Here is a 12,556-nt window from a genome sequence, read left to right as displayed (position 1 = left end):
CTCCAGCTCTTCAAGGATACTGCTGACATTCTTTTGCTTTGTCTTTTTAATAGCAGACAGCATTTTATATTTGTGCAAATTCCATCGTTCCTTCATGTCTTGCACAACATCACTTCTCCAAAATACGTCCTAACTCTGCTTTCAGCTGGAAAAAATTTAACCAAAAACTAATTATCTTTCTCTAAGTAATTGTGATTCAACAGACAGTTTTGCTACAGCATACATACTCATGGACAGCGGCAGATTAATAATTGGCAAAAAACTCATATTCATAAATTCATATGCTACATATAATCTGTTGAATTAAAATTGCTTGTAGTACTAGAATCTAGTAAAGTATACCATGCACATATGAATATTACCCTCTCATCAGGCTAACATGCCTGATACTTCAACCCATACCTAAACCATTTTATGTAGAAAACCTGTAAGGCTTCAATTTACCTTTTGAGTAACGTCATTCCAAATACACGTAAACTTCTTGTGAAGTTTTATTCGAGGAATCATCTGATAAATATCATGTGGTTCTAAATTGAAAAAATCCTCGCCGTCGACTTGATTAGCTTTAAAAATGTAAGAAGCAAAACGTCAATGAAATTACGTTATTGCTGTTGGTATTCTCTAAAAGTGCTCGACTAAATCTGCCTGCTAGCAAAACGTAAACAAGGCAAGTCATCTATAAATCTAATTTTGAATTATTTTCTATACTAGATTTATGCACGAGACAACAACCCTCACACATGCGACCTACATTTCAGGATGAGACAATACCTTTAAAATCTTCGACAATTTCATCCAATTTATTGTTTTTCAAAAAAATAATTATGTCAGCGACAGATGATTGTTTGTTGATTTCCATTTTGCCCACAATACAAGAGTTTAAACGCTTAAATGCACTTCAACAAAGCACAAGAAGTTTAGAAACACGCCACGCGACTACATACATCGGCAACAGGAAGTCAGGCACGTGCCGCTTGGCGTAATGGGATGTCATGTGACCAAATCGACCAATCGCCGCAAGTTCGCAACTAATTGGACAAAGAAATGCACTTAATGACACTTAATATTGATCTGATTTTACTCATTCATTGCTCTAACAAACGGTAACGGAGTTGTCACTTGACTAGTGACGCAAGAATATTCGTAAAAATTCAATTAATTATGCCACGATTGTGTTGTCAGGTATGTGCAACGTTTTTCAACGTCTGTCGCTGGAATGTTGCATCATTTGGTCGCTGTTCATGAACACGATGCCAGATTGCATATTCTCTGCGAAGTGCCGGAATGTAATTCAACCTTCGCTAAGGTAAGCTTTTGATTCTTGATACGACACTGATTTGTTTGTTATTTGTTAAAAATATTTACTTATTCAGTGCGTTCACGGATTTGTTGTTTAGGTTAACTCTTACAAAAGTCATCTTAGAAGAAAGCACGCCAATGTTGACTTAAACTCACGTCATCTATGTTGCGTTGAATCAGCGAGTAGCACTCACAACAATTTTTGTCCTGATGAGGATGGCCTTGAACTCTTAATTGATGAATTCAACAGGGAAAATGAACTTGATGACTTTGTTCAAGCAATGGAACACAAAAGGCTCAATTTCTTCCAAAAACAAAAGAAATCAATCTGCTCACACAAAAATGTGTGGATAACATTGTAGAAGATTCCACTGAACTTGTCCAAAGAACATTCAAAGCAATTAAACACGGTTTGCAAAATTGCTTAGAGAAAGCTGGATTAAATTATAATGATGTGCCAAGTCTTGATGAATTATTTGATGAAGGACATGCTATCTAAAATCCATTCAAACATATTTCCACAAAGTATAAACAGAATGCTTATTTTGAGGTGCATTTTAGCTTAGTTGTAAGTTTTATTTCTATGTTTTTTGACTAATTTTAGAATGTTTAGAGTAGTTGGATAAATTTTTTTGAGATTTTTAACATATTTGAGCCAGCTGCTCTTTAGTGCTTGTTATGCATAATCATTATTTTAATTGTAGCAACCCAGACGAATTAAACTTGGACACACAGTTGTGAAAAGACGTTCAAGGACTGTGTACAAAGAGGTTATTAAAGATGACAAAATCATTTACATACCATGCTTAAATCCTTGGAAAAAATGCTCAATGTAAAAGGAGTACTTGAACAGGTCAGATTGTTAATAGCATGGTTGTGTTCTTTTTTATGTTGGCAAGTTTATCAAACTATGACAACTACATCTTTGCAAGTACCCATATCAATAACAGGGTTGCAAAATATTAATACATGTTCTATGTATAACCACAAAAGGAACTTTATGTGTGTTTTACTGTGTTAGTTTCCATGAAAGCAAAAACAATGATGACATGCGTTTATTAGAGCACATTTCCAAAATATATTCCAATTATTTCATGAAAATATGAAAATAGCCTGATTTTAATTTGAAATGTCTGATGGTAGGAAGGCACCCATCCTACCACCAGACATTTCCATTGCTGGTTAATAATAAATTTAATTTATTAATAAATTTAATATTTTCATTCTTCGATTTCAATTTCAGCTAAACCATGGTCATCTTCGCAACATAAACATGATGATGTGATTGAGGATGTTTGCGATGGCCAGTATTTCAAAACCCATCCTCTGTTTTCCAAGGACTCAACTGCTTTACAAATCATGCTTTACTATGATGAGTTGGAAATTGCAAATGCCCTTGGTAGTAAAACTGGAAAGCATAAGTTAGGTAATAGTTTAATGACATCTTAGTGACTAAATCAGTCACTCAAATGTAAAAAAGTGTATGAGCAATGAAAGGCTATAAGAAGCTCTTATTTCATCATATGCCATTATTTCTGTATGACAGGAGTTGTTTACTACACAACTGGAAATATTGATCCTCGATATCAATCCCAGTGTGATAACATTCACCTACTCCTTATGGCAACAGTTCCAATTATCAAAAAATATGGCATTGACATTCTCTTGGAGCCTTTCATGAATGGCCTTGAATACCTTCAACAAGTAAGTGATCCTATTTATTGTTTTTTAGCTTATTACCTGTAATTGTGCAGAGTAAGTAGTTTGATAAAGATTGCTTAAAATGAACTGTCACACTTCCTTTTTGAGGATGGTGGTCACCAGTTCATTGTTAAAGGTGAACCTATGTCATTTTCTGGGACTATTGTGTTGGTTTCTGGAGACAATCTTGGATCACAACTCATGGGTGGATTCAAAGAAGGTCCAGGTGCACATTTGAAATGCCGGCAATGCATGGGGACCATTGAACAAATAAAGCAAAAGGTATGTATGTTTATGATAATACATTATTAACCTGTTTCAACATAGATCAAATGTTTTATTATGGTTTTTAGCAGACCAGGAACATACACTTTAAAGTAAGTCTTTCAGTTTTTAGAAAAACATTTTACACTTTGAACTCATGCTGGTCATGACCGCCAATGTGAACTGATTGAAGAAAACCAAGAACTGAGTAAAGCATGTGGGCTTTGCAGGAGATCAATTCTTTGCAACTCTAGGTATTTTCATGTAGCAGATAGCATGCCAGGTGATGCAATGCATGATATACTAGAAGGAGTACTTCAGTATGTATGTAAAGAATTGCTGAAGGACTTCATATTTAAAGAAAAATTTTTAACAGTGGAGCAACTTAATGAAAGAATTAACTCTTTTGATTATGGATATTTTAATGATAAAACAAGCCATCACCAATCACCGGACAACTTTGAGGAGTGAAAACAATAGTTTAAAGCAAAAGGTAGGGTGTAGTGATTGTCACAAGCATTAATACCATCACCCTTGATTTAAATGATTGGTTTTTCTTTTATAGCAAGACAAATGTGGTGCCTTGGAAAATTCCTTCCTTTAGCTCTCGGCAGTGCCATTCCTCAGGATGAAGAAAAGTGGATGCATTTTCTGTTGCTCCTTAAAATTGTTGACATTGTTTTTTCACCAATCACAAACACTGATGAACTTGCTATCCTGGAAGGATACCTGAAGGAATTTTGTGGAAATTCACCCAGCTTTATCCTGGGCTTTCAGTTATACCCAAGATGCATTACTTGGTTCATTACCCAGCTCATATTTACAGGTATGATTTTGCTGGTTTGTATCTTAGTTTATAAATAAAAATATGGTATGTAACTCAAAATGCATGTAAAATTACATCATTGGTTTCCCTCTAGCTAACATGAGTCCTTGATTTTTTCAGATTTGGACCAATGATTCGGAGCTGGTGCATGCGATATGAAGCAAAGCACAGTTACTTTAAAAGATTGGCTTCATACCTTGGAAACTTCACTAATGTTGCACTTAGCCTTGCTGAACGACATCAAACCAGAAGTTGCTATCTAAGAAATCAACCCATTGCAAAAAAGCCTAAAATTGGTAGGATTTTTTTGAATAGATTGATTTTAATTCTAAAACAAAGAGGTCAATTTTAGTAACCTCTCTAGTAAGATAATAAATTGATGTTTGTTTGTTTCTCTTTAGATTCTGCAAAAGAAATTGTTGCTAAGGATAGTGAACATTATTATTTGCTCAAAGAGAAGGAACCTAACTTAAGTGACATTAGTATTTTGTCAAGGTAAAGTACACATAGTGATTATTTTTATTACAGAAGATGGTGACTATTGCGAGAAAAAATTGCTAGTACTTTATAAAATGAAACCATGGCTGTAATCTGACTCTTAGACAATTTTAGATCCAACCCAGATCCTGTGGGTTTTGCACCCATTATGCGCTTAATTTGCGTCTTAGTAAGCATAAGCAAGTCAAGGCCGTCAAGTGCTTTTTTGGTAAGTCGTATAGTCACTCCGGTTCCGTCTCTGACTGCCTTTGCCAGGTTATTTTTCTGAGCCGTTGAAAGTGTAACGCCGTGAACTGTGTAGTTATTACGTCCACCACCTTTAGCAGCTGCACCACCTTAACACCACTACCAGCAACTGCTTTTGCGTGCTGCCGGTGATAGCACCTGATATAGCTGCTAGGCCTAGAGACGGTAACACTTTGGTATGAGTTTAGTGACCGTAGGTATGAGTTTTCAATAAGATTTCCAATAAAGCTACCGCCTTCTATACTTCTTGACCCAGGAAGATAAATACCAGCGCCTTTAAATTCCTGAGTGATTACTCGCTCCATGGCGGGTCTGAGAGCTTCAACAAATATTGCGTTATTAATGTCCGACATTTTTGTGCACATGCAAAACAATTTGCGTATATAAACAGTCTAAAAATTTTTTGTTTCTTTAATATCATTAATTATTTTAAATAATAACATATCACATCAGACAAACAGTCTAAACGATTATGTCCATTTTACCGTTTATCCCATTAAGTCGAATAAATCGTTCGCTAAGCACCAAGCAGAACATGTTATACGCATTGCTGCCACCAGCATTAATCGCGCTACGAAAAGCTTGGTTCAAGGTCCAACGAATTCTAATGTTTGCCTCTTTTTTTCTCAAAACATCGGCATGATGACTTACATCGAAATGGTAAATAGGAAACAGGCTTGCAAAGTCTCCTAAGCTTACTTGAGAGCCTGTATCTGGATCGCTGTACTTCATTGCAGCGTCTTGAAACATCATGTAGGCTCTGCTGTAATTGCTGTTAGCAGCTGTGTAATTAACATCAAGCTCTTTTTCAGGATACTTTTGAGTGTTATTGATCTCAACATAAATTCGACTTAAATTAGCATGTTCAAAGACATGTATAGTTTGTTCTTGATTGTTAAAGCGTCCAGCGTCTTGGAAAGCCACAAAGATGTGAGTTGGCAGCTCTTCATTACTGTTTGTTGTTACAAACTACGATCCAATGGTCTGATTATGGCCAAATCGTTTTTGGTTATACGACTTTGCTCGAAATACAGCACGCGTGTGTATCCAGCGACCAACTTGCTTTCTATCATATTCTGCACTTCGATTGAAGGCCTGATGAAAGGAACCCAAAGCGAAAGATGAATATGCGAAAGGCATATTTTAAGATGAACTCAAACTTTCAATGCGTTATTTAAATCTCTACCTTCCTACATACACGAAGAATATTTGCCGAAAGCGAAATATATCTTTGACTTTTCGATAACATGTTCAGGTAAATGTGATTTTTGATATTCGTGTTTGGAGAGAACTCTCTCTTTGATTGAAGTGTGAAATGTAAACGACATTAATATCTTTATGCAAAATGTGTTACCTAAATATACGTCTTCTTATAAAGTTTTCGTTTTTGTTAATGTTAATTCTTTGCTTTATTTTAGACGTGACATTTACTGTTAATGCGATCGAAAAACATAGAACAAATGTTGGTGGTTTTAATTCACCATGATGTAGGACTTATATAGATAAAGAAATTGATTATTGACCACGATGAAAACGTATTTGGCTTTTGTTCACCATTCCCTTGAGGCTGAGCTATTTACGAATTGATATTCTACTTCGTCTGAACTGCTTTATAACTGAGGAGATATGAAGATGGTAAGTATCTTTTTCCTCCTTCATCGTTTTTGACAGTAATTTTACAAGACGTATATATATTGTGAGTCTACCAGGCCGTTTATATGGCAAGCTATGAATGGGAAATGAAAAGATTTTGTTCTTTAGCGACGTTTTAATCTCCAGTGTCTTCAAGTCAAATGCAGTTTATTGGCCTTTGGCTGTTTTAAAACGTTTTCCTCAACATTTTTCTTTCTTAGATCACGATTCTTGTCTCGACAATTGATCGAAAGACAAGTCACTTTTAACCAACGATTTATGATGGTAAGATTTTTACAGCAACAAAATAAACTCATGAGAAAGTTGTGTTTATCTCAGGTGTATAACTTAACTATTGTAACTTTACACAATTTCATTTTCTTTACAGATGAATAATATTACGCCAACTTGATTAGTACAATCTAGTACAACTTGATTAACAGCGGGTAAAACAGTGCTTTATGCTTTTACTTCTTCCAAATGCTTCACAGTGTAGTTAAACACCTCGATCGATTTCAGCGTAGTGAGCTTACACTTGATGATCTTTGCAAATTTTTGCAATCAAAATATCTTACAATATGTCTCAAAAGAACTGGTCATCTTTGAAATCAGCCGATAGTTTGAAATTTGCATGATTCAGCGGCAATGATTGATCTCCACGCTAGGAGGTATAAATGTAATTAAAATAAGTTTCTTGACTGAGATTTTTAATGCACTGTAGCTTCTATATTATACGTATGTAGTTATTAATTTATTATGTATTTAACTACGTTTAATTAAGGCTCCTTGAGGATCAATTTTTGCTGAATCATGGAAATTGTAAATTTCAGATAATTTCAAATATTGTCAAGGTTGAAAAATAAGACATCACCATGAAATATGTGATAGTCAGTCAACAAACCAGCAAAATCAAAGTGAAGCACCTTTCATGTTGATGGAAAAATGCTCAAAGGTGAAAGAATGCGACTTTGACCAAAATTTTTCAACGCGCTTGCATTTCACTCATTTTCCTTCCAAATCGCAACAAACAACATAGCATTCCATAGCTAGAACCTAGAACTCTTATTTTAAATATTTAAAACTGCAGTTATTTATTCAGTAATTTACACACATCAGCAAGTAAAAGTTGAATTACCTTTTTTTGAAACACCCTGTATCAAGAACTTAGATTCCCAGACCAAGGGGGTTCCCATTTGGATAAATCAACTTAAATGTATATTTTATTAAATACGTGTATAATTTACGGAAAATAAAAAAATAAGAATCAAAGGAAGATATCAGAATTCAGCCTTTAATAACACCATGACAACTCGTAGTGTATAGCAAGTCTACCAGTGCTATGAAAATAAATATTTTGTTGTTCAATTACTTTTTCGTTACTCACTACACTACATATGAGATGACAACAGTAAATATAGGCCAGACACACATAATTAGAGTAAAAGCTCCATTTTTCTTGGCTACATCACTACCTAAAACATACATAAAGATAAATTACATTGTCAGGTGGTCACCAATTCCAGATCTATCAAAACGCTTGTCAGCAAAGGATTTTTATTGTGTTTAGTCTTTAAAGAAAGGAATGGATTTGTGGCTCCATTTCAAGGAACAAGATGCTTTGTTAGCCCTGGCTTTTGGGTATGTTTTCTTTCTCCTTTAGCTAACCAGCAACAGTTGTATTTTCAATTTCTGTAGGCAAAGGTTTAAATGGAGTGTTTGTTTTGTTCTTTTTGTTGTTTAATAAGAAAAATCTTAATATGTACATTATTTACATGTAAAATTTATAGTGCTTAGTAAGTTTTCTAAAAAGCCCAAACACTGGCTTTGCTGTGTAAATATACAAATTTCTGTTCACTGTGATGAATGGTAAAATATAATTTGTATTTAAAAGAATTGTGTGTGGAGAGAAGGTCAATAGTTTGGTTACTTGATTCAACATTTCTTTCTATTTACGGTTGGGGATTTACACCTTAATTGTTGTGACAATGTTTTTTTTTCGCTTACATTTAAATGTAGTAAATCTCATTTTTAATTTATATTTGATTTTCTTGGGATCAGAGATAACCACAACATTTTGTATTGTGATTTTGTGGTAAAATCATTTATGTAGCTGGGAGAATCAGTTTCAAAGCAATGTAAAGTATAAACTAAAGCAAAAGCAAGACATGAATGTCATAGCAATGAAAATGACTCATTACTGTCCATATCAGTAGTAAAGACACCAGTAGAAATGACTCATTTACTGTTCTTATCAGTTGTAAAGACATTAGCCAAAAATGTCTGGTCATGTCATTCACTCCTGAGCATGGATACATACTTTAAAGGAGGGTGTTGCCTTAGAAATATATTCCTAATATAAACTTTTTTAGTTTGTACAGAAGTTCTCTAATGTTCAAATATTGTTTTGGAAAATAATAAGAAGAAGTTCCTTGCAAAATGAAATACTAACTGTTACACACAATGCCAGAGCTCTCCAAGATGCCCTGGGAATAAATGACATAGCAGACTCTTTATTTTGGGTAGGAGGCACATATTCATATATTCATGTTCTGCCACATTAAGTTCCTTTGAAATCCATTGTTTTAAAGAGATTAAGACATGCATATATGAATTTGTGCCCCCCCCCAATTAACAAGTATCCTGCGCCACTGCTGGGATTTTTTATAAAATTAGTAAATCTGGTAGTAGGAGAGTTAAATGTGTCATTTTCACTTCTGTCAATGCTATGGCAATGATATCCTGCTTTTTCTTCTTTAGGTTATTTATAACTTTTACTTTACACTGCCTTTATAGTTTGAACTATAAAAAGTATTATTAAATCAATCATTAAATGTTTCCTCCAAAGTAAAAAAGAACAAACATTGTCACAACAATTAAGGTGTTAGTCCCCAAATCAAGTATGATTGAATCAAATAAGAATAACTGCATGTCCATTTCAAACAACTACAATTCTCATAAATAGAAAGTATATTTTGTAAATTGTATGAATGAATAGAAATAAATATAGAAAAGACTGTATTCATACTTATATAGCAAAGCAAATCTTGTGGGCTTTTCAGCATTTCAAAAAGGGATGTTACATGATCATGGTTGCTGTAAGATCAGTATTTACTCTCATTATACAAGAAAATGACCCAACAACATTCATTTTAAGGAACTTCACAACTTCTGAATAGCTAGATATTGCAAACTAAACTCATAAATATACTTTGATAGTTCCATACAAGTTTCTTAATAAAAACTGTTCCAGTAAATAAATGACAGTTGAAAACTTGAAAATACAAATATTTGAATATTGTCAATAATATATTTATACCTTTTATAAATATACAACTGTTGTTATTTGAACCTTTGTTAAAAGAAATCTACAATACAACTGTTTCTAATCAGCTTTAGTATGAAGAAGACATACCTAAAATGAAAAGAGAATTTGATTTTCTTCTTCATTGAAAATAAGCTACAAATACATTTCCTCTTCTTCTATCTCCTTGTACGTTTTCAAAAAACAGGAGTATTTTAGCTTCTAGAAAATAAAAGATAAATAGAAGTGCAAATGCTTCAGTTTCAATATCTATAGTTTGTTTTTAACCAAATGAAGATTGTTGTATATTAATGCAGTACATGTTCAGGTCCAAATGCTTTCGTTTTAATTTCTTTCGCTCTTTCTTTAAATTCTTTTGCTTTTTCGTACTCTCCCATATCATCGTAAACCGAACCCAGATTGCTGTACGTTGTCGCAATATTAACATGGTCAGGTCCGAATGTTTTTGTTTTAATTTTTATCGCTCGTTCATAAAAATCTTTTGCTTTTTCGTACTCTCCCATATTATAGTAAACCGAACCCAGATTGTTGTACGTTGTCGCAATATTAACATGGTCAGGTCCAAATGTTTTCGTTTGAATTTCTATCGCTCGTTCATAAAAATCTTTTGCTTTTTCGTACTCTTCCATTTTACTGTAAACCGAACCCAGATTGTTGTACCTTATCGCAATATTAACATGGTCAGGTCCAAATGTTTTCGTTTCAATTTCTATCGCTCGTTCATAAAAATCTTTTGCTTTTCGTACTCTCCCATTTATTGTAAACCAACCCAGATTGTTGTACGTTGTCGCAATATTAACATGGTCAGGTCCAAATGTTTTCGTTTCAATTTCTATCGCTCGTTCATAAAAATCTTTTGCTTTTTACTCTCCCATTTCCTTGTAAACTAACCCAGATTGTTGTACGTTGTCGCAATATTAACATGGTCAGGTCCAAATGTTTTCGTTTCAATTTCTATCGCTCGTTCATAAAATCTTTTGCTTTTCGTACTCTCCCATATTACTGTAAACCGAACCCAGATTGTTGTACGTTGTCGCAATATTAACATGGTCAGGTCCAAATGTTTTCGTTTCAATTTTATCGCTCGTTCATAAAATCTTTTGCTTTTCCGTACTCTCCCATATCACTGTAAACCAAACCCAGATTGTTGTACGTTGCCGCAATATTAACATGGTCAGGTCCAAATGTTTTCGTTTGAATTTCTATCGCTCGTTCATAAAAATCTTTTGCTTTTTTGTACTCTCCCATTTTCTTGTAAACCAAACCCAGATTGTTGTACGTTGACGCAATATTAACATGGTCAGGTCCAAATGTTTTTGTTTGAATTTCTATCGCTCGTTCATAAAAATCTTTTGCTTTTTCGTACTCTCCCATTTTACTGTAAACCGAACCCAGATTGCTGTACGTTGCCGCATTATTAACATGGTCAGGTCCAAATGTTTTCGTTTCAATTTCTATCGCTCGTTCACAAAAATCAATTGCTTTTTCGTACTCTCCCATTTCATTGTAAACCAAACCCAGATTGTTGTACCTTATCGCAATATTAACATGGTCAGGTCCAAATGTTTTCGTTTCAATTTCTATCGCTCGTTCATAAAAATCTTTTGCTTTTTCGTACCCTCCCATTTCCTTGTAAACCAAACCCAGATTGTTGTACGTTCTCGCAATATCAACATGGTCAGGTCCAAATGATTTTGTTTGAATTTCCATTGCTCGTTCATAAAAATCTTTAGCATTTTCATATTCTCCATTCTTCCATAGCAATAAACCCAGTTTGTTGTACGAATATGAAACATCAATATGATCAACACCTAACACTTTAGTTTGAATTTCTGTTATTTCAGAAAGTACTTTAGTTGCAAGTTTATAGTTGCAAAATCTTTCCAAAACATCTACAAAATATTTGGCAAATTTCCAATTTCTTTCATCAAGTTTTTGTTTTCTAATGAAAAAAAAGAATGATTTTACATCGATCAACTTATTTAGGAAATGTTGAAATGATGAATTTGTGATGAATTTATTTAGATGTGGAATTATTTGGATTTCATCTTCTCTGTCTTCAAAATGATTTAGTGCCCAAGCAACTTGACAGGCAAGATTTGCAGCAGACTTTTTAGAATTATTTTCGTTTTGTTTACAGCCAAAGGTCTGCGATGAATAATTTATGATGGCTTCGTGTACAACGCTGTGCAGGCGGATGTCGTTGTTTTCCGTTTGAAGGAATAAAGAACAATGCTTTAATTGAAGACAGACATTTTCTTCAGATTTTTGTGGATCAATGCTTTTAATAAATTGTATTATAACATCTTGTGGTAAGGGATCAAAAGATATTATTGAGAAAAGTTTAAAAACATGTTCCAACAAGATGGATTCTTCGGCATTTTGTTGTACTGCTAAAATAACAGTTTTCATTCCTAAGTAAGCTGGGTTCATTTTTATAAAATTGCCATCCATGTTCTCTCGCTCTCCTTTATTCAACTTATCAAAATATTGCTCCCACGTGAATGTCGGATTTACACTTTTTACTCTACCTACGTAGGAAGCAGCATTTGCCATGAACAACGGTTGACGATCTAATTTGTCTGATACATCCTTTAAAAACTTTTCATCTTTATTATGAATATCAGAAAAGACAGATAAAAGTTCTTGACATTCTTCATTGTTCATACCATGACTAACTGAAATGTGTTTATTTAGATTTCCATTTGGTGGTATAGCATCTGTATTTTGGACAGTTACTATAATTTGACCATTTTTCCAGCTATGAT

The 12,556-nt window shown here is 33.8% G+C and overlaps 4 protein-coding genes and 1 long non-coding RNA gene across 10 annotated transcripts in view; 3 read left to right on the top strand and 2 right to left on the bottom strand.

Annotated features, from left to right (window-relative positions):
• LOC124440940 overlaps window positions 1–12,556 on the bottom strand; it is a 121,004-nt gene that overhangs the window by 48,877 nt on the left and 59,571 nt on the right. The gene's annotated exons all lie outside the window — the stretch shown is intronic.
• The window catches only part of LOC124442041 (DNA polymerase zeta catalytic subunit-like), a 72,443-nt gene that overhangs the window by 23,802 nt on the left and 36,085 nt on the right, over window positions 1–12,556 (top strand). The window lies entirely within an intron of this gene.
• Window positions 1–12,556, top strand: part of LOC124442056 — a 47,028-nt gene that overhangs the window by 30,293 nt on the left and 4,179 nt on the right. The window lies entirely within an intron of this gene.
• Window positions 3,113–11,968, top strand: LOC124442066. 4 transcript variants are annotated; one of them, XM_046992592.1, is made up of 6 exons: window positions 3,113–3,282; window positions 3,391–3,518; window positions 3,830–4,090; window positions 4,211–4,386; window positions 4,492–4,585; window positions 5,736–6,055. In XM_046992592.1, the coding sequence occupies exons 3-6, from the start codon at window positions 4,053–4,055 to the stop codon at window positions 5,923–5,925; spliced, it is 498 nt and encodes a 165-aa protein (XP_046848548.1). In that variant the 5' UTR covers window positions 3,113–3,282; window positions 3,391–3,518; window positions 3,830–4,052; the 3' UTR covers window positions 5,926–6,055. The 4 variants fall into 4 exon arrangements, 3 of the variants coding, with proteins under 3 accessions (XP_046848548.1, XP_046848549.1, XP_046848550.1); XM_046992593.1 differs by lacking the exon at window positions 5,736–6,055 and adding an exon at window positions 4,703–4,920; XR_006947086.1 differs by lacking the exons at window positions 3,113–3,282; window positions 3,391–3,518 and adding exons at window positions 6,253–6,469; window positions 6,688–6,792 and having other exon boundaries at window positions 5,736–6,089.
• LOC124442109 lies at window positions 7,669–10,280 on the bottom strand. The gene is made up of 2 exons (XR_006947125.1): window positions 9,879–10,280; window positions 7,669–7,938 (listed from the first exon to the last, which is right to left on the bottom strand). It is a non-coding gene; the product is annotated as an uncharacterized LOC124442109 (long non-coding RNA).

Source organism: Xenia sp. Carnegie-2017, unplaced genomic scaffold, assembly GCF_021976095.1.
Source record: "Xenia sp. Carnegie-2017 unplaced genomic scaffold, XeniaSp_v1 HiC_scaffold_20, whole genome shotgun sequence".
Lineage (NCBI taxonomy): Eukaryota > Metazoa > Cnidaria > Anthozoa > Malacalcyonacea > Xeniidae > Xenia > Xenia sp. Carnegie-2017.
The sequence above is the reverse complement of the archived record's forward strand: the minus strand, read 5'-3'. Positions and strand labels throughout refer to the sequence as shown.